This window comes from Pseudopipra pipra, chromosome 4 (genome assembly GCF_036250125.1).
Source record: "Pseudopipra pipra isolate bDixPip1 chromosome 4, bDixPip1.hap1, whole genome shotgun sequence".
NCBI lineage: Eukaryota > Metazoa > Chordata > Aves > Passeriformes > Pipridae > Pseudopipra > Pseudopipra pipra.
This window is the reverse complement of record NC_087552.1, coordinates 1,728,371-1,756,369: the sequence shown is the minus strand read 5'-3', so window position 1 is coordinate 1,756,369 and position 27,999 is coordinate 1,728,371. Positions and strand designations below refer to the sequence as shown.

The window sequence follows — 27,999 nt, the reverse complement described above, 5'->3', positions numbered from 1 at the left end:
CTGGTTTTAAAGACTAATTTAACTACAGCAATAGAATTCTCCCCTTAGAAGGAGTCTTCCATGGGAATTCTCTCTCTGAAACCATAAACCTTGCCTTCCACCACAAAATATTGGCCTTTGGTGGGGACCAGCTGCAGTGACAATGTTTACAAGCAGCTCACTCCTCCTGCAGCACATGAAACACATTTTCCACGGCTGCTGAAACAGTGCAGTGGAGAAATTTTTCTTGTCTCACCTCAGGTAGTTTAACTGCTCCATGACTTCTGTTTTCCAGTGAGGATCTCCTGATGCACACGCTCAAACGCCAGGGCTGTTGTCCCCAAATTGGAGATAAATACAGGACTACAGGAATATACAAGATCAGGAATATGCAGCCATTCTCTAGTTATGCAGAGCCATTTTTATCACAACTACTTTCCACAGCCATCAGGCATTTCTTTATTCATGATGTTAAAGAACATGCTGGTTTATCTGAGCACCAAAACCCTGGCAAATCAAAAGAAAGGCAGGAATATTTAAGAAATTCTATCTTAATTGGGAGATATTTTGGTTTTTCAAAGGCTAAATTTAGTTTGCTACTGAAACAGATAAAGGATCCTTGCAGAGCACGAGATCACTGAAATTCTTTTTGCTGAACCCTGGCATGAATATTTATAGCTCAAGCAAAGATTTCTGCAGAAATTTGAGTCTGCTTAATTCATTATTTCAGTTTATTTTTCTACAAAGAGCTACCCATGTGATGCATAGAACCACACCCCTTCTCCAAACAGATTTTCTAGACTCTCAGCAAGAATTTTTTTCTTTTTTTTGGCAAATTATTTTACCTTTGGAAGCCAAGGAAGTGCTCACTGGCCATGATACATTGAAAACATTCCCGTGAGGAGCGACTCCACCTCTGAAGTGCAGCACGGGAATGCAGTGGGTGCACTGCTGGCTCAAGGCACAGTCCTGTCTCACAACTGCAGATCCCTGAGACAAGCAGAGGCACATCTTCCCTTTCCAAAATCATCATGATACTGCCAGGAAGAGAGGCAGACAAGGCCCACATTCTGGAAAGCGTGTATATGATGAAACAGTCCTGTCCCATGCACTGGGAATACCTTGAAGAGACATAAAAAGCCAAACTTACTGAGCTTGTCAAGTGGCTTCTTCAGTTTGTGCAACACCAGTTACTCAGCTCCTTCGTGTCTGTGTAGGGAGGGGAAAAGCTTCTCAGGGAAGGAGTTAGGAAATCACAGAGCACAGTATCAGACAAATCAGAACAGACCCCAGAAATCCTTAATCCTACTTCTGGGGTTTAGTAACTATCAGACATTTCTCCAGTGGATGTCTTATGCTGGCCACAATAAAGGGTTGGAACAGCACACAGGAGGGGTGGGGTGTTTTTCCTTGTCTCTGTGTGCATCCATGTCACTTCATGGATCTCTGCTCTTCGACACCCCAGACAGGAACCGTGCCTTCCCTTACTTCAGCATTTGGTGCTACAATCATCTGCCCCTGCTGCCAGACCTGTTCACACCACGTCCAACTGGATCCAGGTCTTGCACTGCTTCCTTTAGGAGCTGTGACCTGAGGGCACACAGACACATGAATCAGGAGTGTAGTTTCATCTCAACACCAAGAATGCAGCTGCAACTAGAAAAGTGCTTTAATTAATAAATGCTCTACCAGTTTCTGTCTTATCTACAGTTTGGCTTTCAGAGGCTTTGCTCTTCTGCTTTCCCTGCACAGCTAACACACCTCCTTGTCATCAATGAACTCACACACACTGGGTATGTTTCTAGTACTCCATGCTTAATTAATAAAATAATAACCTAATTATAAGATCCTGATTTCAGCTGAGAGTTGAGACATTTCTGAAAGGTTTCTAAGTGGGTAGAGATCGCATTTCACTGTCTCCAGCTTTAATTTATTCTTCCCACACAGTGCAAATTAAGTGCTGGCAGGAAAGCAGTTCACTACGGGGCAGAGCTACACTGCAATTACCGGGACCATCAGTGACCTTGGAGAGGGCTGGGAGCAAAGCTGGGGCTTGTGTAAGAGCAGCCCTTTGCTCTTGGGTTAGAACTGCCAGATTTGGGACTATGACAACTCAGGGGACGAGAGATTTGCCTACAGCACTTCATTTTGCTGCTGAGGAAATTAATACTCTTATCAGAAAAAATGTTCTTCCCTCTGAAATTTGGGCCTGCTCGACTCTCCTGCTTTTGACACTCTCCAGCTAAATAACCACAGTCCTCATGGATTGTAAGACACACACACACAGAGACATACATGTCCTAATTGTGATATAGATCACATAGCACATTTTACAATTGCACACACCCAGAGCCATATTCCTCATCATCTGAGCTACACCAGAATTAGCAAGGGCAGCCAGTCACACCCAGCAGCTACTCCTGGGCTCGTTTGCTGCTCCCCTGACTCACCGGCCGCTTCTGCTCACGGAGCCTCCTGACTCAGGGGTGCCCAACTGTGTGGGAGGATGTCACTAGGGGCTGGGAAACGGGGATCTTGCTGGGAAAGGAAGGCAAGGAAGCTGCAGGGCGTGCACTGGGATGAATGGGAGGCTCTGGCAAGTGGCACTGTCTGGATAACCTGCACAAGGTTTGCTCAGGGCCTGGCTTGCAGTGCCAAGCCCAACTAAACAGTAAAGCTCCTGCTGCCAGAGTTTTACTCCCTTAATTCAGGTTTTAGTGGCTGCCATGCAGATTGCAGCAGGAAGAACACTGTCTTTCAAGTGCTTGATCTCTAAGCATTGCCCACAGAGACTGATACAACCTCTCCAAACCCTCATTCTTCCATACAGCCCTGAGGCAGCTCCAGGACCAACCAGGTTTACTTGTCCTGCTCCTGCTGAGCACTACAAACATCCCTGGACTGCTGGGAACACCCTCTGCACACCAAGGGACAAGCACAAGTGTGGGGGCACCCAGGGAGGAACCAAAAGCACAGCTGATATGTGCCCATGCTGCTCCCAGCACAGGAGAACCTGGCAAAAACAACCCTGGAGAAAGGCAAAACCAGTCGAGGATTGTGTTCCCTCTTTCCTTATAAACCCCCTGCCCCTCATTACTGATTAAAAAAAGGAAGCCAACAAAGCCTGAACCACCATAAAAATGTAACTCTGATCTTACTATAGATACAGAGAGTTATAAAGAGCTGGCAGGTTTCTGGCACAGCTGGCTAACAGGGTCAGGTTAGTCATACAGGTCACATACTTTATCAGTCACACACTTTCCCATCAATTTAAGACACTGGAGAGCAGAGACTTTACCCTCCAGCCTTGAAAACCTCTCCTGATAACCCTGAACATGCCAGAAATTATAAAGAACCTGTCATTCAAACAGAATAAATGGTGCTTTTGTACCTTTTCCTATAGTATGACATGTATGACTCCTGAAAAAGGGAGGATGACAGTCTAGGACTGTCAGTGGGACTTCAGGGCCCAAATCCCACAGCAGTGGATGAACCCTCCAGCCCCTGACCCAAAGCCTCCCAAAGGAATGGGGCAGAGAGGGAGACCTGTTCCATTTGTTTGCCCCATCTGGGACTCAGCCTGACTGAGTTTCAACAACCCACACCTACTTTGAAGTGAACTGTACTAGGAGAGCACATTTAAAATTAGCAAACCAATGGCACACATTTCCCTCTCCTGTGAGTGGTATCCCACACGAGTGCCACTCCGTGAAGGATGCTCCATTGGGATATGATAGGGCAGACTCTAGGAGTCTTGTTTTCCTTTTGTTAGCCTATGCTCAACTGCTTATTGATCTGAAAGAGTTCAGGAGCAGATTCTGGCACTTAGGATGTCTGCTGCTGCATTAAAACCTGGATGCACACTGCCTCTCCACACTATTTTATTGAGGAGAAGTGGAGGTCTTGCTCCAGGGATTTTCACAGCCTCTGCTAACTGCATTTGAGAGGCTGCAGACCTACAATCAGAGTCTGCTTTGTTCTGAGCCTGCATTATGTCACAGCCCGAGATCTTCCCCCCGGTTCCTGAAACACACACAGGTACTGAAGGCTGCAATTACATGATTTTGCCTGCCTGCATCACATTATGATTTACTCAGACGCTGAACTAACTCTGATTAAAATTCTGCAATGTCTCTTTTAGCTTCAGTGGCACCAGAGCAGCACAGCTGAGCTCTTCTGGAGTCTTTCCATCCACAAAGCCTGTGGTCTGCATCCTTAAAGTGCACCAAACCCATTGGCACAGATGATGGGAGACCAAAAAGGCTCACACTGGGAGTCTCTCCCTGATTCCCAGTGTCTGCTGCACTTAAATGCACACTTGGTAGGCCCAGAAATAAGGGCACAATGAGTCATCTTTAATCCCAAGCCCTGCTCCCGGACAGTCGGTGGCAGCCGCTGGCAAACAAACGCTTTGTATGTCAGCCTGGCTACAAACAGCTCCTGCCTGCCAGCTCACACAAGGGGGCTGTGTGTGGGACAGCCCTCAGCTCCCAGCCCCGAGGGCATGACAGGCACCAGTTTCCCTGGAAATGTGCCAGAGGAGGAGGTCTTAAATGACCAGGGCAGGAGAAGCATGGGGGGAAATGATGTGCAAGGAGTTAAAGCAACAAAGGGGCTCCTTGGGGTCTAATCCCGGGAGGAAGCCTATGGAACCTCCTACCTTAGGATCTGTTCTCGACCTTCTGAGAAGGCAGGCAAACAACCCAGCACCCTGTTGAGATTTCCAGGCCCATGCCTTTTCCAGAATCCAGCTCATCTGTCCCCATTCCTTGTCAGATCCCGGGCTCCAGCTCCAGTGCCACGCTGCACTCGGTTGGGCCTGCCAGCCCCAACTCTGAGTATTTAATATCTCGTGGCCAAAAGCAGAGCCAGGCCCTAGGGTGGGAACCACTAACCTTCAGCACAGTCTGCAATACCTTGGATAGCTCAACTGTGTCTCCAAAGGGAATACTTTGGGGAAGCAAAAAAAGTCCCCCCCTGGTTGGTTCCAGCATGTGACCTGGGTCTCAGGGTGCAGTCACTGCATCGAGTGCTGGCTCATGCCTTGCCCTTTCCCCCAGCACCACTGGGTGGGAAAGGACTTCATGCTTTCTCCTGTCATCAAACCAAAGCACCACATGACTAAGTGATCAGTGACATCCTCTCTCACACATTTAACTCGAGAAAGAGGAACTTGTGGGGACAGTTTCAGAGAAGCACACACAGATTTGATGACAGCAAGACCGTATTTCAAGGCACATGAAGGACTCCTTTTGCTGCCTTGTTTATATCCCTGGCTTTTTATTTCAGGGAGGAAAAATATGTAGTATCAGATATGTAATCAAATATGATTAATAATAATGATACGAGATTAATATTTGAATATCAAATATGTGATCAAACTTCCTCGGGTCATGAAGATAAACACTCCCATCAGAGCTTACAGACTTAGAAGAATCCTCTCACAAGAATCCTCAGTCAGGCAAAACAGAAAACAAGGAAAAAAGCTGATTCAGGGAATTCAGAATTTAGTTTTGAATTATGTAATGTGATTTATAAAACAATTTCATTGCTTGCCGCTTTCAGTAAAGCAGCATCTAAAATAAGGGGGAATGAACACCCACATTCAGAAGCTCTGTAAGGTTTTGGCCTAAGTTATCTGCTGAAAATTAAGAGCATCTTAACCTCCTGAGAATGAAATACTTGCACTCAGTGACAAACAGCGAAGTATAAAAGAATATTCAGCCAGGCTAGGGGGGAGAAAAGTGCCCCTCAAAGGGAAGGAAGCTCATCCAGAGGCCTCTGTGCTTTATCTCTGCTGTACTCCTCCACATGTCCTTGGCCACTTCACTGAGACACACTCCACACAGAGCTCAGCAAAATCCTTGCTCAGAGAGGCAGATTGTTACGCCTGGCACTGGACCCAAGGGAATATTTAAGATGGTGTAAAAGCCGTGTTTCCATGAGCCTGCTGATGACGGGCTCTAAAGTCCCCTTCAGTGAGGACAAAAAGCTTCATTTCACAGGAAAAACATCCAGGAAAAGACATTTGCCTGGGAAGCCTGACAACATGGATAACATGCTGTGAGGAGCAGTGTGAAATAATACCATGCTCCACCTGAGCTCCCTCCGGAATGTCCTCCCAGGAATTCTTCCTTCCCAGCAGCTAAAAGTGCATTTCTGGTATTTTCTCAGAATTAACTGTTCTCTATCTCCATCTTAGAAGATTCTACTCGAGTTTTTACTTGTTTTCTCAGTGCTCTTCAGACTTTGGACTTGGATAAATTTCTGTGTTAAAAGTTGCCTGAAAAGAAATATTTGGCTGCCTTTTCTGCTGCATTTTTCCAAGGGCCTGACAATATAAAAACTGACCTGGAAATCAAAGCATAATGTCTCCAGGATGTGAGACAACCATGGGAGTCTGTCAGCGGGATTTTGCTGGAAAATCTTAATTATGATTCAATATCTAAGACCTCTGAAGTCTGAAATGACCTTGAGGCACTTCACATTTCACAGAATTTAGCCAAATTTATCATAATCTGTTTTATGCCTGGGAGGAGGTAAAAAGCATTCCCACTCATGAAAGGGCACACGGAATGTGTACCAGCTAGGGAAAAGGAGAACAACAAAATAGAAAGTGTGACTTGCACAGAGAGTGACTAATAAACTGAAAAAGCTGGCAAATAAAGGCTCATAGGAAACAAAGCTATGAGGAAAAGGGATGTTGGGTAGGGAAAGCTGTCATTCCTTGATATTACTGTCACAGTACAGAAGTTCAGAGGAAGCACATGACATGCAGGAAGAGACTGGCCAGGGCAAGCAATAAGCTCTACTTCAAACCCAAGAAAGAATTCCAAGTGAGGTTACTATGGGTAAGTAGGAGAGAATGGCATTAGACCATTTGAGTCAGCTAAGCAAGGACAAAATCCATTATAAGATGGAAAAACAGCAGAAAAAACTCTGCATCACAAGCTGTGTCCTTGAAAATCCACAGAAAACCAGTCTGCTTCCTATTCAATTTGCAGATGAGCCCCTGGAAAATGCTACAAAGATGCTAAAATGGATTCAAATGGATTCAAAGCAATCCTGATATGCTGGACAAAACCTGGAAAACAAGAACAGGGGCAAATGACTACTCCAAACAGAACTTCTCAGCTGAGCAAGGAGCAAATGAGGAACAACTGGCCAGGCAGGAGTTCAGCATGGGAAGGACACAGGGATTTTGGCTGATTGTAAATATGAGCAACATCTTGGTGATGCAAAAAAAAAAAGGAAGCATCTTATCCTGAGGACATCTGATCTTATCCTTTGTCCTCAGGATAAGATAACCCTCTGTGCTTCTCAGCCTGGGTAAGACCTCTGGGGGTGACATCTGTGTCCAGGTTTGGTCACTGTTCATAAAAAATGACACAGTGCCTAAAGAGCACTGCTGAGGTCCCTTTTAGCTGCCTTCCAGATTTTAATGGTTGATAATGGGAAGCAGGTCTGGATCTGGGGTGCCCCCATTACTAACCACTCTTCGAAAAGCTAATAGCACCTGAGAGAAAGTTTCTCCCCTCTGTCTGGAAAAAAAAAGAGCTTTTCCTGCCAGCCACACTCCTCCTGTGCCACCTGCTGACTGCTGTGCAATGTTGCAGTGTCCAGTGTTCACAGCTGAGACACTCCAAATCCTGTGGGAAAGGGATGGCACAGAATGGCACTTGGGGCCACAGTTTCCTCCCGGGGTGTGATGCAGGTCCACAGTATATGAATACTTTGCCCTTCCCATTTTTCTGCCTGCTTGGGTGGGGACCCAACAAGAAAGTGTCAAACAACTGCCAGGAAAACCTCCATGACAGCAGTGTCTTGAACCCTAGATTTTAGCCTGGCTCTTAGGGAAGGCTACTTTAGCCTAAGCACTTCCAGTGCCAGGACAGCACATCCACAGGGAATAACAGGGCTCCCAAATTTGTATTTCTTTCTTACTTACTCACATTTCCATTTTGTTCTATTGTAAAACTGGAGGAAGCACTGTACACACACAAGGCTTGTTTAAGAGCAGTTCTCTCCACGGGATCAGACAGTGGGCAGGCTCAAAGGTGCTCCCTAAATAGCATCCCCAACTGTCAGAGCCAGGACAGTGGGATATTTCTCAGTCCCCCAACTGTCAGAGCCAGGACAGTGGGATATTTCTCAGTCCCCCAACTGTCAGAGCCAGGACAGTGGGATATTTCTCAGTCGAGATTCCCTGTCACCACACTAGATGGCACAGCTGACAGGATAACATCCAGAGAGTTCCTCTGGGACAGTAACCGTGGCCAGCCCTTCCTAACAACAGCCCTGGCTGCAGAGCTGTTTATAGAGCTGTCAGAGTAAATATCTGCCCTCCTGTTTTGGCTCTGAAACGTGAAAAGGCTCCTGATCTTGGGCCAGTCAGCTGGGAATTCTGCAAAGTCACGTGCAGCTTTTCCAAATACAGTCCAGCAACTGCCACCCCACTTACTGAACAGACAGTGGTGGCGTTCCCAGAACACTGCTCTCCAAACCAATGCCTCATCAGGAATGACTGCAGGAACAAACTAGAGGCTTGAAATAATTAGAAACAGAACTGTATCCCTGAGACTTTGAGAAAGGGTCTCCTCACCCCTTTATTGTACTGGCACCTTCTTTGGTTCTGGTGAAAGCTTTAAAAAAACCCCCTAAGATACATTTTGGAGCATTTCTGTTAATCTGCTTTGGAAATTCTCTTAGGAGGCAGAGGTCTCCACGTTCTATGGGATGTGAGCATTTAATGAATTCCTAGAGAGGAAGGGACCAAAGCCAGGGGTAAGCTACTGCCTGCAACAACCCATGTGTTTGCTTAAGAACAGGAACCTCAGTCCCTCAGTGACTCTTCTCACTCTCTCCTATCCAGCATCTCTGCTTCTAACACTTGATAAGCGATCAGGAATTCAGGAGTTTCAGCCTTAGTATTCACCATAAACCTTGCTTTAAAAACAAAAACAAACAAAAAAAAAAGAAAATAAATTATAGGCATCAAAAGAGGAGTTCAAAAGCAGACAACTCGGCTGCTGCCTGGACAGGGTTTCACTGTTGCAGCCATGACTAAAACTAGTTATGTCCAGCATAAATATGTTTAAGCAAAGACATATGAGGTTAGCAGCTCCAAAGCACTACTTCTTCATCTGTGCTGAGAGCTGGCAGAATGATGCTCTTTCAGTGTAATACTACAGTGATTAATGGGTTTTGTGTGCTCTGCTGCAGGGAGGTGACTGGGAAGTTTAAATTGCAGTGCACACACAGTACTTACAGAACAGCAGCGTGTGGGTGCCCGAACTGGCAATCCCAGCTGAGCGAGGTGGTGCACAGACACAGAGCAGGGGACTGGCTCTGTTTTGAAGGCTAGAAAAAAAGGAATATAAGTAAACTGCAAAACCACCACCTACTACACAGAGCTTCAGTATTACATTACATTACAGCCAAGGGTCTGTTTTAAGTAGCAAGGCTGAGCTGCCCCTTGAAGCACCGACAGTGGTAAAAGAGAGTGCACCCAAACCCACAGCCACAGAGAAAGTGCCCAGGCGGGTCCTGGCTCCTCAGCTCTTCCCTCTCCTGCAGTACTGAGCAGGAGATGTGAGCAGTGCACATTCAGCACATGCCAGGACACATCCCACACGTCCAGGGACCAAAATAGACATTCTGAGTTACACACCAGCTCAGCACCTCGCTGAGGGAGCACTCCAGAGACGGTGCCTGAGCTGCTGAGGTAAGCAAAGAAAGGAAAAATACTGAGATCATGAATTCTGTGCATCTGCACAGGCCACCCTCTTCCAGATCAGCCAGGGAGCTGCACCACGGAGGCTGCACACTTGTGCTTCTATAAATTCGAGTGACATTTGCTGTCCTGCTAAGCTGAGGTAGCGCTGCTCTAAATGACACTGAAAGATTAAGAAGTTCACACACTGGAAACAGACTTACTGGGACATCCACTTAGCCATTGTCTTTTCTAATGAGATAGTGGCTCAAATCTTCTCAGTGGGCTTAGAGATTCAGTCATGGCAACACCTTTGGTCAGATAAAGAGAATGGATTAAAAAAAAAAAAGAAAGGCAGCAATCAGAACTGAGTGGAATTGTCCCCCCTAACTCCTTCCCTGGTGTTAATCTCTGGTGTTATAAACATTTTTACAGGTTGTCGCTCCAGAACTACTGATTCAAAACACAAAGTCCCAAGCTGCATTTATGAAATTTCTCAGGTTCCTAGTAAGATCTATCTGCACACCCTCTTAATTTTGAAGTACAGTTTGACATATCACTTCAAGCGTCATAAAATGAAGGTAAATTAAAATGAACATCAAATATCCTCTGCACTAATGGGCTCTGAAGTCCTGGTAATCCGAAAAGCTTCCTGAGCATAACAGGAGAGCAGGGCAATGTCAAGGAATCCAGTCACAGTCATTAGAGTGTAATGCAGAAGTTACAAGTAGTGAATTCATCTCACTTCTCAGGGATAGCAAGCCTGGATTTTCAAGTATTAAAATTACCAGCAAAGCAGTCACCCGCGGCACACCCATTAGAGCATCTAAGGCCACCAGCACTGCTGGAGTTAAACCTGCTCTAGGTGACCCTGCCTTGGTCTAGATGATCTCCAGAGGTCCTTTCCAACCCTAACAATTCTGTGATTCTGTGAAACTTCATAATCTGCAGTTGCTGTAGCTCCAATGCTTGCTTTCAGGCAAAAACCAGCAAAGAACCTCACGCATTCAGTCCTCACCTTTCACCTGTCGGCTCCCCTCAGTTTTGCATTGGTTTAACTGGCAGCACGGCTAAGTCGTGGAAATCGAGGAAAGAGAAGGGAAAAGAGGGAGAGAAGGCAGAAAAGTGGGTGTGCACGTGAAGCCTTTAAACTTTTCCCCCCGACTTTTGGAGTTTATCCCAACCCGCCTTTCCCCCGCGCGGCCCCGCCCGCCGCGGCGGCGGCTCCTCCCCGGGGCCGGGGCGCCGTTTAAGGCGCTGCCCGAGGGGGGGCGGCCCCGGTCGGGGCCCCTCTCGCTGCAGTGCCCGGCCATGGCCCGCGACCGCGGCCCGCCCGTGGTGCGGCCGCCCGGCCCCGCCGCGCTGCCCGCGGAGCCCCGCGGCTGGGGCTGGCTGGGCGCGGGGCTCTGGCCCGCGGGGCTCCTGCCCGCGCTGCTCGTGGGGCTGCTGGCCGCCGTCCTCGCCTGGTTCTGGTACGGCGGCAGCGACGGCAGAGGCGAGGAGGGCGGAGAGGCGGCGGCGGCGGCCGGCGGAGAGGGGCCCCGGCGGGCGAGCGGAGAGCCGGCGGCCACAGGTAGCGCGGAGGACAGGGGGGCGCGGGGGTTTGCGGCGGCTCCTCCGCTTAACCAGCCCCGTCCTCCCCGAATGTCTCTTGCAGGGGATGCCGAGGCGAGCGCGGAGCCGGGGCGGCGGGAGGTCGCGGCTGCTGTGCCCGGCGCTCCCAAGGCAGGAAGGGATCTGGCGGCTGGTCCGAGGGAAGAGATCAACCACGTCCCGAGCGGGGGAGTTTCGGGTGAAGCTGCGGAGGTGGAGCGGCTGATCCCGAAGCGGGATGCCACCGGCGCCAGGGAGCATCCAGATGATACGGCCGGCAGCCAGGTAGGGGAACTGCGAGCTCAGGTGGGACAGGCAAGTGACGGATGGTGCGTGATGAACTTGGCAGGAGCCTCTGAGGATGACTGTAAGGACAGAAGTGAGGAGCAGCCGGGTCAGCCAGCTGAGAGTAGGGACTTGGACCACGAAGAGTGGGAAGTTGTTTCTGAGCACCTGGTCGAGGGGGGGGCCGGCAAGGATGGCAGCATGGAAGACTCCGACAGCAGGGAATGGGAACAAGGAGACTGCTGCGATGGGGACTTGAAAGCCAAGAGGGTTGCAGCCGTGCCCCCCATGTTCCAGAACATCCACGTGGCTTTCCGTGTGCACTACATCACACACTCCGAGGCTCAGCTCATCGGTGTCACCGGGGACCACGAGTGTCTGGGCCAGTGGCACAGCTATGTCCCCCTCAAGTGTGACAAGGATGGCTTCTGGTCCGAGTCCATCAGTCTGCCCGCAGACACCAGACTGGAGTGGAAATTTATCTTGGTGGAGAACGGGAAGGTCAGACGCTGGGAAGAATGCGGTAATAGAACCCTAGTGACTGAACATGAAGATCAAATTGTTCATCAGTGGTGGGGACACCATTAACGGGATGTTGGAAGCTGCTGATCTAGTGGAAAACCTGCCTAGATGAGTCACCGAGCCCCTAAACCTTAGGGGGGGCTCCCCTTCTTCAGTAGGAGACCCTCTCAAGTGCAGAGCTCTGGAAATCCTGTATGGAACCCAGCTAAACCAACCTGTGAGCAGCAGATCTCTGCCATCATCCCCTTTAGGAAATCATCTGGCAACCCGAAAAATCAACTGCAAACACGTGCTGAAGAGATACGAGGTAGGCTTAGAAGGCATGAGCAGCATTCCAAGCACCTGCCTGTCCAGGTAAATCTGGACCCCGGACTTGGAGTTTGTGTTGCTTTGAGTGGGGCTATGGGATGCACGGTGGTACCGACGGCTTGGGCTTGGGAAGCGTGCTGGGAAGTGTGGTTACCAACACTGTAATAGCAACCTAAGTGTTTTCATTTCTGTACTGTATTAAGTAAACAATAAACACTTTCGGATTGACAGCCTGTTACCAGCTGACCAGTGACCTGACTCATTTTGGTGACTTTGACCCAAGTGAGCTGCTTGACCCAAAATGTAAGTGCCTAGGGAACTGCTGAAAGGTGGCCAGCACTCCTGGGAATAACAAAAGCTGAACCCCAAAATAGTTCATCCACTACCTCCCACTGTCCAGCCATCCTGTCGGCTCAAATGAAAGGCTTGGCAGACAGCTCGTCTCCCGCTGAGGGGAGAGCGAAGGTCACACAGGACAGTCTGGGCTTAATGAATTACTTTGTCAGGGGCGGGAGCAGGCTTTAGAAAAATCCTGGAATGTTGGGCTGGCTAGGGAATAGGGCACTGGCCAGAATAGAGTCAGGTGGCATAGTCTGCCTACTGAAGAACAATACCACAGTATTGTTAGCAAATACTTACTTAAACTTCTCTTTATTTTTTTAAGACTAGGCTTTTCAGCACAAACTCGAGTTTTCAGCACAAACACCGAGTTTTCCTTTCCTCAAGTAAAACAACCTCAATTGCATTCTCTGCACTTGGCTTTTCTAGCAATAATCTGAGGCTGACAATATCCCTGATACACAGATGTACAGCTGAAACAGAAGCTGATCTTTGAAATCACCGAAGTCAAGTGCACTGCTGCTGCCGTTTGAGCATATTTATATACACATCTGAGGCTTGTCTGAGGAGATTAACTATTCTATTAGATTAAGTTATTCACTAGAAAGCCACTCAACCTACACTGGAATAGATTCTCTAATGCAGTGATGAACATGTCAGAGATGAACTCTGAGATGTCTCTCAAATTGAGAGAAACTTATTTCTTTTAATTAAACACCCTGTGCTTTGATCCCACAGACAACTCACAGTCCTTAAGACTCTATCATCTTGCTGAAAGATCAAGTGAGGTTTCTACAAAGACCTGCACTGAACTTTTGCTACCACCTCTAAATTATTATGCCATTCACATCACTGCTTGCCCAGCAGGGCCTATGCTATGTAAATTAAATATTACTGGTGTGGTGAAGGAAAGAAGTCTGGATTTCAGTATTTCTGGAGGAGCTGATTAGTATTATCTCCAAGTTCACAGAGGTGTTTTCTCATTATTGAACAATATATTCACTCAAGCATCGAGGTAGATTGAGACAAAATTGCCTTGCTGCATAAAAACAATGATGCTGGAACAGCTAATACCTGTCTAATACAATGTCCTGGCTGTGAGACTAGTGCAGCTACATGTGAGAAACAACTAGTTGTTGTCATTCCTGTGTGGATCTAACAGCCTCAGGAGATCTCCAAGCAAATAATAAACTGTCTCACTCACAGCTTATCAAAGCCTGCAACCACGGAGCCCTGACAACAAACTTGTGACAAATCAGGCAATTTGATTACTTTTAGGTGGAATGCAATCTGCTCCTGCCTGTGAAGTAGTTTGGTGTGCAGATGCTGAATGCTGCAGCTGGGTGCTGTGCAGGCAGCCTGAGGGGACTGGGCATAAACCAGTTCAAAGTCTCCTGCAGAAACCTGCCTGGCAGCTTGTTTGCTTTGCAAAACCCATGCCCATCCCACATTCTCTCTGGGAGTTAAACTTACTGTTTGGAGTCTCTCCACAGATTAGCCTGGTACTAGGTTCTCTCTCTTAGGGGCTGTCTGTCTGTCATCTGGGGTGTCCTCCTATGCCATCCACCTATGTGACATGGAATAACAAAGTGCTGTTAGGGCTGCAGACTCCAGGATGTGCAGCTGCTCTGAGATTCTCCCAGCCTGCTGCCTCCCCAGGCCAATTATTTGCCTGCTGCTGGTGGCAGGGAGGAAGCCCAGACCTGTTCCCAACTCTGCTGGGTTCCAGCAAAAGGATGTTAAAGCTGCCTTTTTGCTTGGCAGATGTCCCTTCCTTTGCTCTGGCCCTCTGACCTCCCCACCTGCTCCCTGCCCTTGGCACAGGGCTGCAGCTTCTGAAACTCTTTTTAGCTTGGCTCCTTGAACCAAACTGAGACTTGTGACCTTTCCCAACCTGCTGGGGCTCTTATTCTCTACACCTGACCCTCTTCTTAGGAAAATCTGGGTAGATTTGTCCAATATGTATGGCAAGTCCAGACTGTGATACACAAGCCATCTAAAATGATCCTTTCATTTTCATTGCAAATGATTTCTAGGAAAGGGGAGATGCCTTTATTAATATTTTGACTAAGCTTGCAACACTGTTACAAAAAGGATCAGAAACAGTGGAAAAATAGTTAGAAAATATAAAAAAAATCGCCCAGATTAAAATACTGTCAACAATAACTGAGGACATCTTAGGAACAACTCAAACTAATTTCTTCTCCCCATACAAGATTCCAACTAAAACTTGATGAGTCCATTCTGCTTAGAGGTGTCATGGTATAGGATGAAATTCAAACTGAAAGAGGGAGAATTCAGGGTAGATATACAGTAGAAATCTTTCCCTGTGAGGGTGGTGAGGCCCTGGCACAGAGAAGATGTGGCTGCCCCATCCCTGGAAGTGTTCAAGGCCAGGTTTTTTTGTTTACTTGCATGTATTTCTACTCCTCCGTACTTCTTGCTCACTTAAAAGTAAAAACTATAAGTAAGACTTAAAAAACTGGAAGAACTTTTATTATTTACCTTGAAAAAATATAATATATTTTAAACACAAGGTACCTACATGAAAGGAATCACTAACATATACGGCATCTTCACTTTGAGAGCTTTTTCTCCTTTTCCTTGGATTTCTTTGTCTTCACCTCCTGAGTTCTGATCACTGGTGACATGGCTGAAAATAGCAGCAAGAACAGATTAGCTGAACACCACCTGATGTTCAAAAGATGGAGGCCTGAGGTGCAGGCACCTGAAGCTTCCAAATATCCTCCCACACATTCTGCTGTACTTATCAAGCCCTTACAAAAGCAGCTTTAGTTTGCAATTCTGTATGTCAATATAGACAAAACTACTAAGGATATTAATGCATGGCAAGGAATAAAAATGAGAACACTCACCTTTGACTTTAATAAATAAATAAATAATAAATAACTTGATGAGTTTTACCTACATCAGGTCACTTGTATGTCCCTGACACACACGCACTCGATGATGTAGGGGAATGATAACTTCCCAAATCTACACAACAAGACTTAAAAGGGCAAAGGGAAAGCAACTGGATTATGCAATAATAAAAACTGCCCAGAGAAGAAGTGCCACCTCACTCTGGCATCCTGCCATCTCAGGAGCTCACAGAACACTATGTTTTTGGAGTCAAGGGGATCTTGCATCATCAGCTTGTTAAAAATTTCCCTTAACTGAACATGACAGCCCACGAGGACACCCCTGAGCAGCTGCCACGTCTGACATGTCAAGGATCTTGAAGCTCATTAGAGTTAAGAGGTGCTGTGGAGTTAATCTGATTAATCTCCTAGAAGCAGGATAATGGAGAAGTGGGGACTGGTAGTAAAACCTGTGTGTGCTAGTAAAAAGATGTGAAAGTGCTTTGGCAGGTACCAAAAAGACTTTTTGGAGAGCGTGGGTTTCTTCAACAAAATAGGAATATTTTTGGTAAATTCTGGCACCTTGGTTTTTTTATCTGTAACAATTCCACCAGGTCTTCCAGGCTTTGCATCTTGTTCTGTAGCCCCCTTGGTGTGTGCTCGCTGTTTTCCATGGGCTGAGAAGCTAGGGAAAAAAATTATTCATTAATAATAATAATAATAACAACAATTATCAATTATCTAAACATTCCATTTAAATCAGAGTTCATAGAAAATAAAATTTACACCAGTATTTTCAGTCAGACCCAGAACTTTACTAAATGTGTTACAGGAACCACCACAACTGTGCAATTATTGATGTCAGGAATTCCTACAGTCTTATTTATTCCTGAATAAAGCAATTTACCAGGCCTTAAATTTAGTGGTGTGTGGAATTTATCTCCTCTTTGTCTAATACATTAATTAGCTGCTACATTTTGCTCACAATTCATTTATCACAGAATCAAACTCCTTGAAGAGAACTGGGAGAAGGAAAGGCACTGGCAGCCAAGCTCTTGGATCAGGAAACAGGACTGGATGTACCTATTTGGGGGGCTGTGGCTGCACCCCCTGGAAAGCCAGCATTCCTTGTGGATGGTCTGTGTCCTGGTGAGGCACTGGAGCCAAGGTCCTCAGGTAGAGTAGTTAACAGAAAAGGCACTGGAGATTTTGCTGTGTCTCTCTCCTCCTGAGAGGCTTTCCTGGGGGAGGATGTGTAACAACGAGCTGCTGAGCAGATGGATGCAATTCCTAGGAGATATCCAAGCAAAGAGCAGTGAGCACACAGCCTGATGGGAATATTACAGCTGCTCACAAGCCAAGACTCCCTGTCCTGACTTGGGTCTCATTACAAACTCCCCTTGCTCAACTACTTCTCAAGGCTTCCAAGTAAAAAAACCCACTCCTTGAAGCTATTTTGGATGCCAGGAAAAATCCCTGGATGTTGCAGTTGGTTTTGCTAGAAGGCTGACAGTAACTACCCAAGAGATTTCCTTTAATACTCAGGTATATAAAAAGAGTACCCATAGTAGTTGCTCCTCACAATAAACAGAGGGATGCCAGCCTATCTCTGAAGCACAGTGGCTCAAATTTTAATAGAGAACAATAAAATATATCAGTGTCTGCAGGCAGTTTTCACAGAATGGGTAATCTAAGGGTAAAAAACCCAGAAGGGGGCTAAGATTTGTATCTTCAAACCCTGCTGCTCAAAGCCACATCCTTATATTTCTGTTTAGGTCACTAAATCCACATCACCACAGTTGAAAAGGTTCTGACCACCCAGTACCTGGAAGGAAATCACCAGCTTCTGCAATGAGCTGATACCTCTCAAAAGCACATCCATATCCCAATACCTGAATGCAGAATTCAAGAGCCTAAATTTAGGCTCCAAGAATATGACAATATTATGTATGCTAGTTATGCAAGACTAACATGGAAGTTTATCCATTTTGGGTGTGCTGGTACCAGCCTCCCAGGAGATGCTTTGCAACAAGATACAGATTTTGCAATTTTGCACAGTAAGTGCAACAGAAACTTTGTAACATGTCCCAAGAAAACACACTGTATTTGAACTAGATTTTTTGGTACTATTCTGTGAAGTTCCACTTGGACATCAATATGACACAAATGCAGCCAGCGAGATCTTACCCAGGGATGTTAAGGGCAGGGAAACATCTTGGGACTGAAGATGAGCAGGAAGGATCCCTGAAAGCAAAATGAAGGTAAAACTTGCATTCTGGAAGGATTATGCCAAGTTTTGGCCATGCTGGCCAGGCTCCACGGCGAGGATGTGGAGCTCTCACATGGAATCTCCAGGTCTTATACATGGAAATCAAAAGCAGACAAGGTAAGTAACTTTCAGAGCTCTTTCTTAGAGGGATGAAAGCAACACCACAGCTTTGTTTTGTAATTCCCAGGAAGCTTTTAGCATTATGAATAAACCAACACAAACAAGCTCAGGACTGAGGCTGTGTTAAACAAGCCTTAGAAACCGAATCTCAAAAGAGTACTGTAAGAAGCAGGTTACTCAGCTAAGTGAAAGCACTTCTCACTGTCCTAAAATATCCTTTTCCACCATGCTTGCAATAGCAGCCTCTCCAGCTGCAGTTTAGATTTAATCCTAGTCAAAATCCATGAATTCTATTTTTCTTTGTGAAGTACCCTCACGTTCTGGATTAGAAACGTGTGTTGTATGTGCTGTATTGATTTTTCAACTTCATGTGTTTGGTAAAAAAAATAACTGCCTGCTTCAGCAATGAGAGAGGGGATATTTACATAAGGCAGGACAAGAAGAAAGGAGTTCTAAACCAAAATAAAAGGTAAAACACCAGAAAGCAAGCACTAAAGGCAAATGGTGTAGTCACCTCCTATTTCCCTACCACCTGAAGCACCTGAGGAACCTGGCAAACAAGAGAAGCTTTGGAAGTTTCCAGATTCTCTCAAGTTTATGTGTAAACCCGACTTTCTTGCAAAAAGACATCCTGTGGTGCTCCTGAGGCACGTGAAGAGCCAGATCCCAGTTTTAGAGGGCACTACAAGTACACAGCACACAACAGAAATAAAGCTCTTACACTGCATTGCTCTTGGTTGCTAAAGGTGGTTTTCTCCCACCATTGCCACTGAGATCCACAGAGGGAATGTCACTGTCTGAGCCTGTTAATTCTTGAACAATCCTCTTTAGATCCTGCAGTGGTTCTTCCTTCAAAATGTCCAGCTTGGAAGGCACCTGAAATAAAACCATTCAGTTATCAAGTATTTACAAAGGCACTCTGATTGTCAGTTCTTAGCTCTACTCATCCAGAGGCACATGTTTTACTTTTGTTTAACCCCCTTTACTCTTGTTTTCTCCTTTTACCCTGAGACCCCAGGTATTGCTGTACAGGACACAGACACAGTGCTGAAGACAGAGAGAGGAGCAGATCAGGGTGTTTTCCAGGCACCCATTGCTGTAACAGCTGAGCTGTCTGCAGACAGAAACCCCTTTATTGTCACAGCCACCTTGGAGATGAAGGGCAAGATTATCCTCATTTTACTGATCAACACTTGAGGCAAAGGCCTGGCTCAAAGAATCCTTTCCTTCTGTAAAAACTGGATTTTTCAGACTACTCAGCACTTTGTAAGTTCAAAGCACTGCTCCCACTGACCTTTGCTCCACCTGGGGATGGAACTGGCTGCAAACATTTTGCTACCCCATTTTCGTTGGGGGAAAAAAAAAGTAATTTTCAATGGGAACACACTGGTTTCATCAGGGCTTTTGTGGAGAACAAACCCTCAGCTTCATAAGGAGTCAAAGTGATACTGGGTCAGACCAAACCAACCATTCCCACATTCCAGCTAAGGAACCAGACTATCATCCATGTCTATCTCAAGGGCTGGAGCTGCTTCCTTTTGTACAGTAACTAATGATGCAGGAACCAAGAAGATTAAAGCAGACTTTAATTCAAGTGCTTCTGCAACCTGTTCTGTCCTCACCATGGTACTGCATTAAAAATCACCCCTTTTTCCCTCTTTATCCTGAAAAGTATAAATTGATTAACTCAAAGAAAAGAGAGTAGGAGTGCCTGATGCTGCAGGGATTTTGCAGAAGCCACTATCCTTTGTTCCTTGATGTTAATGTTTGCCACCACATCAGAAAGTAAACCAGAAAATACTACTGAAAAATATCTGTACTAACTTGTAGCCTCCTGCAGATTCTGAGGTAAAAATTAAAGAAAACACCTGCTGAAGACACATCAGGTCCCTTCTGGAGATTTTTACAAAAATCTATATACAAAAACTCCAAAAGATTTTTTTTTTTGCATAAGATGATGTTTTCTGTAACGAAAAAATCAGAACAACACAAGAATTTAATTTAAATCTAAATGCAGATGTACAAAACCAAAAGGAAGGACAAGGATGTGGATAAAACTGGTCAAAATCAGTCAAGACCAGTGTGGAGAAAGATTTAAACATCAATCAGATGATTAAATTTATCAAGAACCATGTAAAAGTCTATTTTCACTGTCAAATGTAAGTGATTTACAGCAAGTAGAGTACTAGCAAAGAAAAAGAGTGAAAACCAATATAAATAGTTTATAAGTGTTATTGGTGATAGAGATAAAATAAACTCCTACCACAATCTACAGGGTTTTTTAATTGTCTGGTTGGTTTTTACACAAAAAAATCGACCTGAAAGGCTATGACATACAAGAAGCTACAGAAAATGACTTCATCTGTGGTGTTAAGAATTCCCTCTTGGACACTGCGACCCGATGCTCTCCCACTTAGAAATCCCATGATATTTTTACTCTTTGGAACATGCTGGTTTCCTGTGCAGGTTCCCATCCTGAGGCAGGTGCTCACCTGAGGGACAGGGCTGGCCAGGGAGGGTGGCAGGACAGCAGGGTGCAGGTGGGACAGAGGCACAACATGCTGAAGCTTTCCTGAGGCAGAGGCTGATGAGTAGCCTGGGCCCTGCAGCTCCTGTGGAAAAACAGCAGAGGTTCCCCACCTTGGTCATTCTTCCTCTGAAGCACCTTTTGTATTCATAGTTTGAATGTAGCATCTTGTTTCTCCCCCAAAACTAGCAGCTGGGGGGGGTCACTAAAATGAATGATAGTTTCTTACGACACAAGGACTGTTCTCCATGTGCTGCTCATTCACAGCAACAGTCTCACTGCAGCCTCAATAGCCCACGGTTATAAACAAGGCAAAAGTAAATAATACCCTCTATTCATCTCAAAAGTAAAGCCAGAGATTGGACCCAAGTTATGTTTTCATTGCCTTTATTGTAAATAGCACTTCAAAACCCTGAATTTGTGGACGTGATGCGTGCAGCAATGAGAAATTCCATGTAAAAAAAGGTTTCAGAGCGTGAACACTTCAGAGCTGTTCACAATAAATAGAGTTAAACCTGAAGTTCAGATCCAAAGCAAAAGCATTTAACATTAGGACCATGTTTCTCAGGAACACACTCCCTTTGACATCCAGAGTGTGCTGCAGCCTCCTGCTCCTGACACTGGATTATGCCCTGACACTCTGAAAATGGCATGGATGCCTGGAAGAGAGCACAGAAGAGCCACAAATTAGTGGTGCTAACTTTCTGGGGGTTACATTCTTCCCTGTTCTCTTGACAAGCTGCACACACAGATGTTGTTATTAAAGGGACATAATCCTGTCAAGGATGGGCCCAGACCTACTGGACACCTCTGGGATTAGAAAATTCAGCAGTGCTAATGAGGCAAAACTATATTCAAGCTTCTAAAAGGGGTGGCTGAGAACTTGGTTCCTGTCTTTGTTAAGTTATAAATACTTTTTCTTCCTTAAAAAGTTTACTGTGAAAAGGGGTGAGACTATCTATACACACAAGAAAGCTAAGTTTCCAGTGACAAAATATTTCACACTTGGGAGGAGGCATCATAATTATTTTATCATTTTTTATTTAAAGCAATTTGAAAATGACACCTTATGTAGAAATGTACATCCTGAAAAGTTACCATCCTGAAAGGGCTCTTCTTCATGGAAAAAAACCAGAGATATCTCTTCAGGTAAGGATCTTCCAGCACATGTGAAAAGAACTTATTAAATATAACCTTTCTCTTCCCAGGTGACAGTAGAGGAAAACATCCAGAAGCGTCCCTGAACTCAAAGTTACCTTGAGTTACCTTATCAAGGGCTGTCTCCATCTTAGTCTTTCTTTCAGCTGTTTGTCTTGTGCTCTCAGGATGTCCAGTTCTCCAGCAATCCTGATATTTTCTGCTCTAATACAGCTCAATTTTTCACTTAGTTTACAGTTTTCTTCTCTGAGGTAATGCTTCTCCTGAATTTAAGATGGGAGAATCTGAATTAACCCTTTGAGAAGCTCAGTCATTGCATCTTGCAGAAAACTGAGGTTTTGCAACAAGAAGATAGGTCTTGTAAGGAATATAAGGAAAAGTGCAACTTGGTGAATCTTGGTGAAACAACATCTCAGATTTCAGATCCCTTTTGAAACTGGAATTTGAAGCTTCAGTATCCACAGGACCCAAAGCCAGTGAAGAAGTAAACTACAGCTGTTGGTAACTGAATGATTTCTTTGTCACAGAAAACAAGTAAAATTATTTTTGGTCCTTTTTGGGCCAGCTGTGCTTTTGGCCATGATGTCTCCCAAGACAATTTGCCCTAAATCCAGCTAAATGCTTTTACAGGGAGCTCTTCTGACCTCAGCTGCGTTAGCCATTGCCTCTTCCAGGAATCTAATCTTGCTCTGCAATGCATCCATCTGCCCTCTCTTGGCTGTGATCTGCTTCTGCATTCTCACTGCAGCTTCCAGAGCTGTAAAACACAAGGTTAATTCTCCATGAACAACTGTGATTATGACTGTAAAACTTACAAAAGCTCTCTTGTTAACAAGACAAACGTGTGTGATTTTTGGGAAGTTCAACCCATAGCTACCATTGCCAGCAGATCCCTCCATAGTATTTAGAGCAGTCCTGGCCTCTTTCAGTTCAGCTTGGGCAGATTTCAGCTGCATTTTCAGTCTGTTTGCAGTACCTTGCATCTCCTCAATTTTATCCTGGTAATCCCTCTCCAAATCTTCAAATGCCTCTGGTGAGAGTCAGGAAAGACTGAAATTAGGAGTGACAAAAAAAAAAAAAAATCATTCTTCTAGACTTAGATTACTGATCTGCTGCCAACTTGTGATAAAAGAAGTGCTTTTGGATATTTTCTGAGGGTATGGGAGTGTGCAGAGAGCAAAGCATGTGACCAGTGGCACCTGGCCAGCTGCAATGCAGATTTAACTGAGAATCTCCGTGAATTTTGGTGGCTGCTTTGGGTCCAGCCAAAAGGTGTATTAGTTGTGAAAATAGTCAAGTTAGAGCAGCCACTTTTAATAATGTTTTAGCACACGTACAACAAAACAAAGTTTCCCTGTAGTTTGACCACAGAAGGTTAAAGGGATCCACTACTGCTCTTAAATAACAATCAGGAAACAGAGGTCAAGTTCCCATTCTGTGATTTACTAGATCTGTTTTTTTCATCTCTGGAGCCAGGGTACTGAGATGGGCCATAAAGATTGTATTCCCACCTTCCTGGGCCAGAATCCCACGCCATGACACAGCTCCCTGCAGGAACCCGACCATCCCATGCTGGCAGGAAATCTCCTGCTCTACCAGCAGCCATATTTGGATCCAGGGAGCAAGCTGCTCTTTTATTTTTAACAGCAGCCCAAATTAGCAGCCGTGGGAGCTGAGCTGGGGCTCCCTACCTGCAAGGCCAGCTAGGTTGCTCCTACCAGCCTGGAGTTCATCCATGAGCTGATCTTTTTCCTGTTTCACATCTTGAAGTGCCTGGAGCCTCTCTGTGCATGTGTTAACCAGCTGAACCTTTTCCAGCTCCAGCTCGCTCAGTCTGGCCTCCACCTCACGTATTCTGGCTTCTTTCTCATCCTTTGCAACCTGCTTACAGAAGAAACAACAGTATGTGTACTATACATAATTATATATATAAAATAACCACAAAGATGCGTAGACACCACTACTTTAAATCTCACTTTGGGGCAAGAAATTAAAACAGAGTAAAACAGAGAGATTAGTTGTGTGAAAATTGCTAATGCAGGCAAAAAAGGGGGCAACAGAATTGGATGTGATGGTTTTACAGCATGTTACACCTCACCAGTGTAGGATATGAAAATGATTTCCATCTTGTAGCAGTTCATTCCCAATGCTCAACTCCCTCCTCATATTGATCATATTGTTCCTCTCTGCCCACTAACTTAGTGCTACTAAGATTCCAGATACCTTCTCCAAAACCACAGTGTCAGCCCATTAAGGTAGAGATTTAAAAACAGAAAACCCATATTGTCTTAAAGAGACATAAATACAGCACCGTTTGCACACCTTGAGCTCTACTACTTTGAGTTTCCAGTCATTTATTTCTTGTCTAAGGTGGGATTTCTCAACTTCCATTGCTCCAGCAGCCCGACCGTGCTGGCCCATGATCTGGGTCATGTTCTCAATTTGTCAGATCAGTCACTGTTTTCCCAGCAGCCTCCAAATCCATCTGTTTGGCTGCAAGATCATCTCCAACTTTATGGAGTGTTTCCTTGGTTGCCTCCAGCTGGACACTCAAAGAGGAGATTCTTCCAACGCTTTCATTTTTTTCCTTAATTGCAGCCATCTGAAGAATAATAATACCTGGATCAACCAACAGATCTGGTTATTTCTACCTTTAGCATGTCCTGTAGTTCATCTTTACTCGTAATGCAAAGCAGGTTATCTAATTACAGCTCATTTTGGAGGGGCTGAAGTCTGGAGAAAAGGGGAATGAATGTCAAGTGAGCGTCGAGGAATCACTTTTGTCAGAAGGAATTCTGACGTGGCACTGGGTTATAAACACAAACTTCATTATATTTTCATTAAATATCTCATGAAGTAAAGCACCACAGAGGCCCTTAATTTACTAACCACTCTTGCAGACATGCTCACTACCCAGAATACCACCTTCAACAGCTTGTTTGATATGTCTGGCAGCACCAAACTTACTGGAAGTTTACAGAATGTCCTTTTGGAGGTTTATAGCCAAAATCACCAACCTGGCACTCCATTTGTCTGTGACACTCCATCCTCATTTCCTTCACTGCCTCCTCCATGCTCTGCAGCTGCTGGTTTTTGTTGTCCAGCTGTCTCCTGAGCTGATCCACAGTGATGCTGTTGTCTGTGTTCTGATCCCAAAATTGCTTGTTCTGTTCTTTTCCCAGGCTTAGTTCTATCTCTTTTTTATGAAACTTAATCTATGAGAAATCAAAGTCATCTCCCTCCTAAACACATTTAGGATTATTTTGGTCTCTTGACATTAGCAGCATTCAGTGGCCCAGTTACACACTGGAATAGGAACTGCTGCAGGGGTTTCCACTTGGCAGAAGGAGAAAGGTTGGCTAAACGAGTCTAACATCTCCTCCACTTTTCCTTTCAAATTTATATATCTCCTTTCAACTGCATATATTGCTGCTGTAATTATTTTGAAGCATGCAACACCTCGATACTGAAGTCTTTCATGTCATTTGTATCTATCCCCAAATCAGTATAAGCCACAAAAGGAAAGAAAATGATGCCATGTCAACACCGAATGCAAACCAGCAAAGCAGTAACTGTGAGGTTAAAGGGAAGGTTGCTCAGCATCTTTAATGTGATTTGCATAGGATTCTGTGATTTTTTAATTTAGGACAAAGTTAATCTTAATTCTGGATGTCCTGCATTGCTAATGGAAAAGGCCTCTGGGCCTTTCACAGCTAATTCAAATTTCTAGTTAAAAATAATCCTCAAATTTAATTATGAGGGGAAACAAGCAAGATGCAAACATGAACACCAGCAGTAAGGACAGGCTTTTATAAAGCAAGATTTCTTTCAATACTATCACTTGTTTTTACCAACAATTGATGAATCTGGTCCCTCAGATTTCCAGATACTTGGCCACATTGATCCTGTTCTGTGTGAGCTTCTGCTGGCTCAGAACGAGCAAGGTACAACTGCTTCTCAAGGTCTCTGACCTAGAAAAAGACAAATATTCATTAAGAATTATCTTAATGTATTCTATTTTAAGCAGTACATTGGATTTATTCTAGTTTTCTGTTAGGTTCTACTTTAAACAAGTCCAAACATCTTTTTTTTTGGCACAGCAGAGTTATTCCCTGAGTGTAATCAGAATTGTGTTGTCTTCTTTTAGTGATGAAGCTCAATGTCATTTCAGAGTTAGTTATGATTCTGGAGAGTAATTTGGCTTCTACCTTCATCCACAGCTCCTCAGAAATTCCTTACCTACACCATAAGCCCTTAATGGAATGGGCAAAGAACCACTTTAAAAGAAAAAAAAAAAAGACCTTTTTCCACAGAGGGATATTCCTTCACTATGAGTGAAGCAGCAAGTGGAAAGTACGAGCAGCATAACCCTTCTCCCAAATTAAGGCTGCTCCCAACATTTTGTACACTATAATAAAAAACCAGACTGAATGATCCCTCTCCACCAGGCTTTGGGTGCTCTCTGCAAGCTGCAGGCACTGTCAGCTTTACCAGCCAGTGCTGCCACCTCCTGCTCATGCTCACTTCTTGGCTGCTCCCTCCTCTTCCCAAAAGATAATACTGGTTACTAATTTTCATCTTGGCAAACAGTAACTTCTTTCAGTACTGGGCAATGTCATAATTTTGATGCTCTGTTATTAAGTATCGACTGTTATTTTGAAGAGGCTACTGTATAACTCCTGTGGATAGCAGGGCAAATTTGGACCTCTCAAACAAGGAAGGACAAAGCTCTAAGTGCTTTGTCAGCCAGAAAAAAAGCCAACTTAATCACCAAAATTATTATTTTTAATCTTTTATTTTAACAGTGCAACTGCTGTTCCAACAAATTCTACACATCCAACTAAGTTACCAATCACACTTAGAAAAGTAAGGTGTAGAGATTCTTCCAAAATAGTATTTTTGAGGCAATGAATAAACCAGGAAATTGTCAGCATGGAAGGAAAAAGCAGCAGAAAGTCATGAGCAAATAAATATCTGGATGGAGCAATTATTAGAACAAAAACATGACTTGCTACCCCCTAGTCACCTCACCCCAAATACCATCATCATCATCAAGGAATTATCTGTGGAACTTGTGAAAAAACTTCTATTTATGTTCTATGAATAAAAAAACCAGAGAACAGGTACCTAATTTGATGCTGCTGAAGCAGAAGTTCTTTTTGGGTCTGTGAACCTTTTTTCAGTGACTGAAGTTCTTCCACCTGTCGTGGACAGATGACAGTGCAAACCCCTAAAGAAAAGGCAGGGTGAACAACAGCTTGTAAAGTGTCATTTGCTTCCTTTTTCAGTTGGGATCAGTTGGGATTTCAGTTGGGATTTCAGCCCAATTTCCAGTTGGGATCAGTGCTGGAGTACCAGCACCTGCCACCCAAACTGCAAAGTGGCATTTGCACCTCTTTATGCCATAACCCTTTCCTTAGGCCAGGTTAGGAGGGAACTCGGGGAGTTCTCAAAAATATTCCCTAAAAACCAGAAAACTGAGTTTTGGGAGGAAAATCAGCACTTCCTTTGCATACCAGGACAACCTTTTGTTTGAGGTATGACACCTCTGAGTCTAAATCTCTCAGGACATGGACAGTTGCTGTGCTCAGGCTGTGGAGGAGCAGGCTGGTAATATTCTTGTGCTCACAGAGTTTCCTGCCTCTGCTGCCTTTGTAGTCCATTAGGATGCCCTGTAATTCCAGAAGTACTTCCTTGTGGCCGTGGACCATCTTTTTCAGATGCTCAGTTTGGCTCTCAGCCTCCCTCAGCATCTCCTCCTGCAGCTGGTTGGCAGCTTCCAGCTCTCAAATAGCATTTTTCAGCTGTAATTTTTCATTCTCTTGGCTCTGCAATTCCTTTGGTCTGAATTTGGAAACAAAAAAAAAATAAAATTACAAAGTAGGATTCACATGGATTTTTATCCTAATAGGTATAGAACTTCTGTTGCTTAACTGCTGGTTTTTACAAGTAAATAATAAGTTGTTTTCTAAACCAAGATGTTACAGTCTTATTCCTGAAGGGAAGTTTCTCCCTGTGTGCTTCTCAAAGCCCAGACACTCTCCATAATACAAATCTGCCTTGGCCTTCATACCTGGTATCCAGAAGGGCATCCCTTTCCAACTGCACTTCCATCAGTTTGCTCTGCAGGACTTAGATGGATTTGCTGTTTCTCACACAGCTCAGTGGTCTAAAGGAGAAAAAAACCCAACAAATTAAAATATTGAATACATAATCAAAAAAAAAAGAGGCTGCTCAAACAGGACCCTTCTAAATTACATAACAGTCTGCAGTGTTCACACTGTTTGTTCTGAAATCTGTTTAATGCTTACCCACACTGGGCATA

At 44.7% G+C, this 27,999-nt stretch overlaps 2 protein-coding genes across 3 annotated transcripts; one reads left to right on the top strand and one right to left on the bottom strand.

The window, feature by feature from the left end:
* Position 1: 1 nt before the first annotated feature.
* On the bottom strand, positions 2-27,998 carry CCDC158 (coiled-coil domain containing 158). The gene is given in 23 exon segments (XM_064652311.1): positions 2-486; positions 825-1,569; positions 14,213-14,306; positions 15,285-15,529; positions 18,708-18,865; positions 19,814-19,953; positions 20,482-20,645; positions 21,065-21,121; positions 21,123-21,175; positions 21,783-21,811; positions 21,814-21,937; positions 22,319-22,431; positions 22,552-22,704; positions 23,366-23,555; positions 23,997-24,118; positions 24,120-24,276; positions 24,692-24,889; positions 25,526-25,645; positions 25,918-25,927; positions 26,802-26,875; positions 27,191-27,518; positions 27,748-27,805; positions 27,986-27,998. Coding segments are annotated over 20 exon segments (2,475 nt in total). The 3' UTR covers positions 2-486; positions 825-1,569; positions 14,213-14,306; positions 15,285-15,315.
* On the top strand, positions 10,988-12,638 carry STBD1 (starch binding domain 1). 2 transcript variants are annotated; one of them, XM_064653760.1, is made up of 2 exons: positions 10,988-11,264; positions 11,349-12,638. In XM_064653760.1, the coding sequence occupies exons 1-2, from the start codon at positions 11,003-11,005 to the stop codon at positions 12,155-12,157; spliced, it is 1,071 nt and encodes a 356-aa protein (XP_064509830.1). In that variant the 5' UTR covers positions 10,988-11,002; the 3' UTR covers positions 12,158-12,638. The 2 variants fall into 2 exon arrangements, with proteins under 2 accessions (XP_064509830.1, XP_064509829.1); XM_064653759.1 differs by having other exon boundaries at positions 10,988-11,267.
* Position 27,999: the final 1 nt, after the last annotated feature.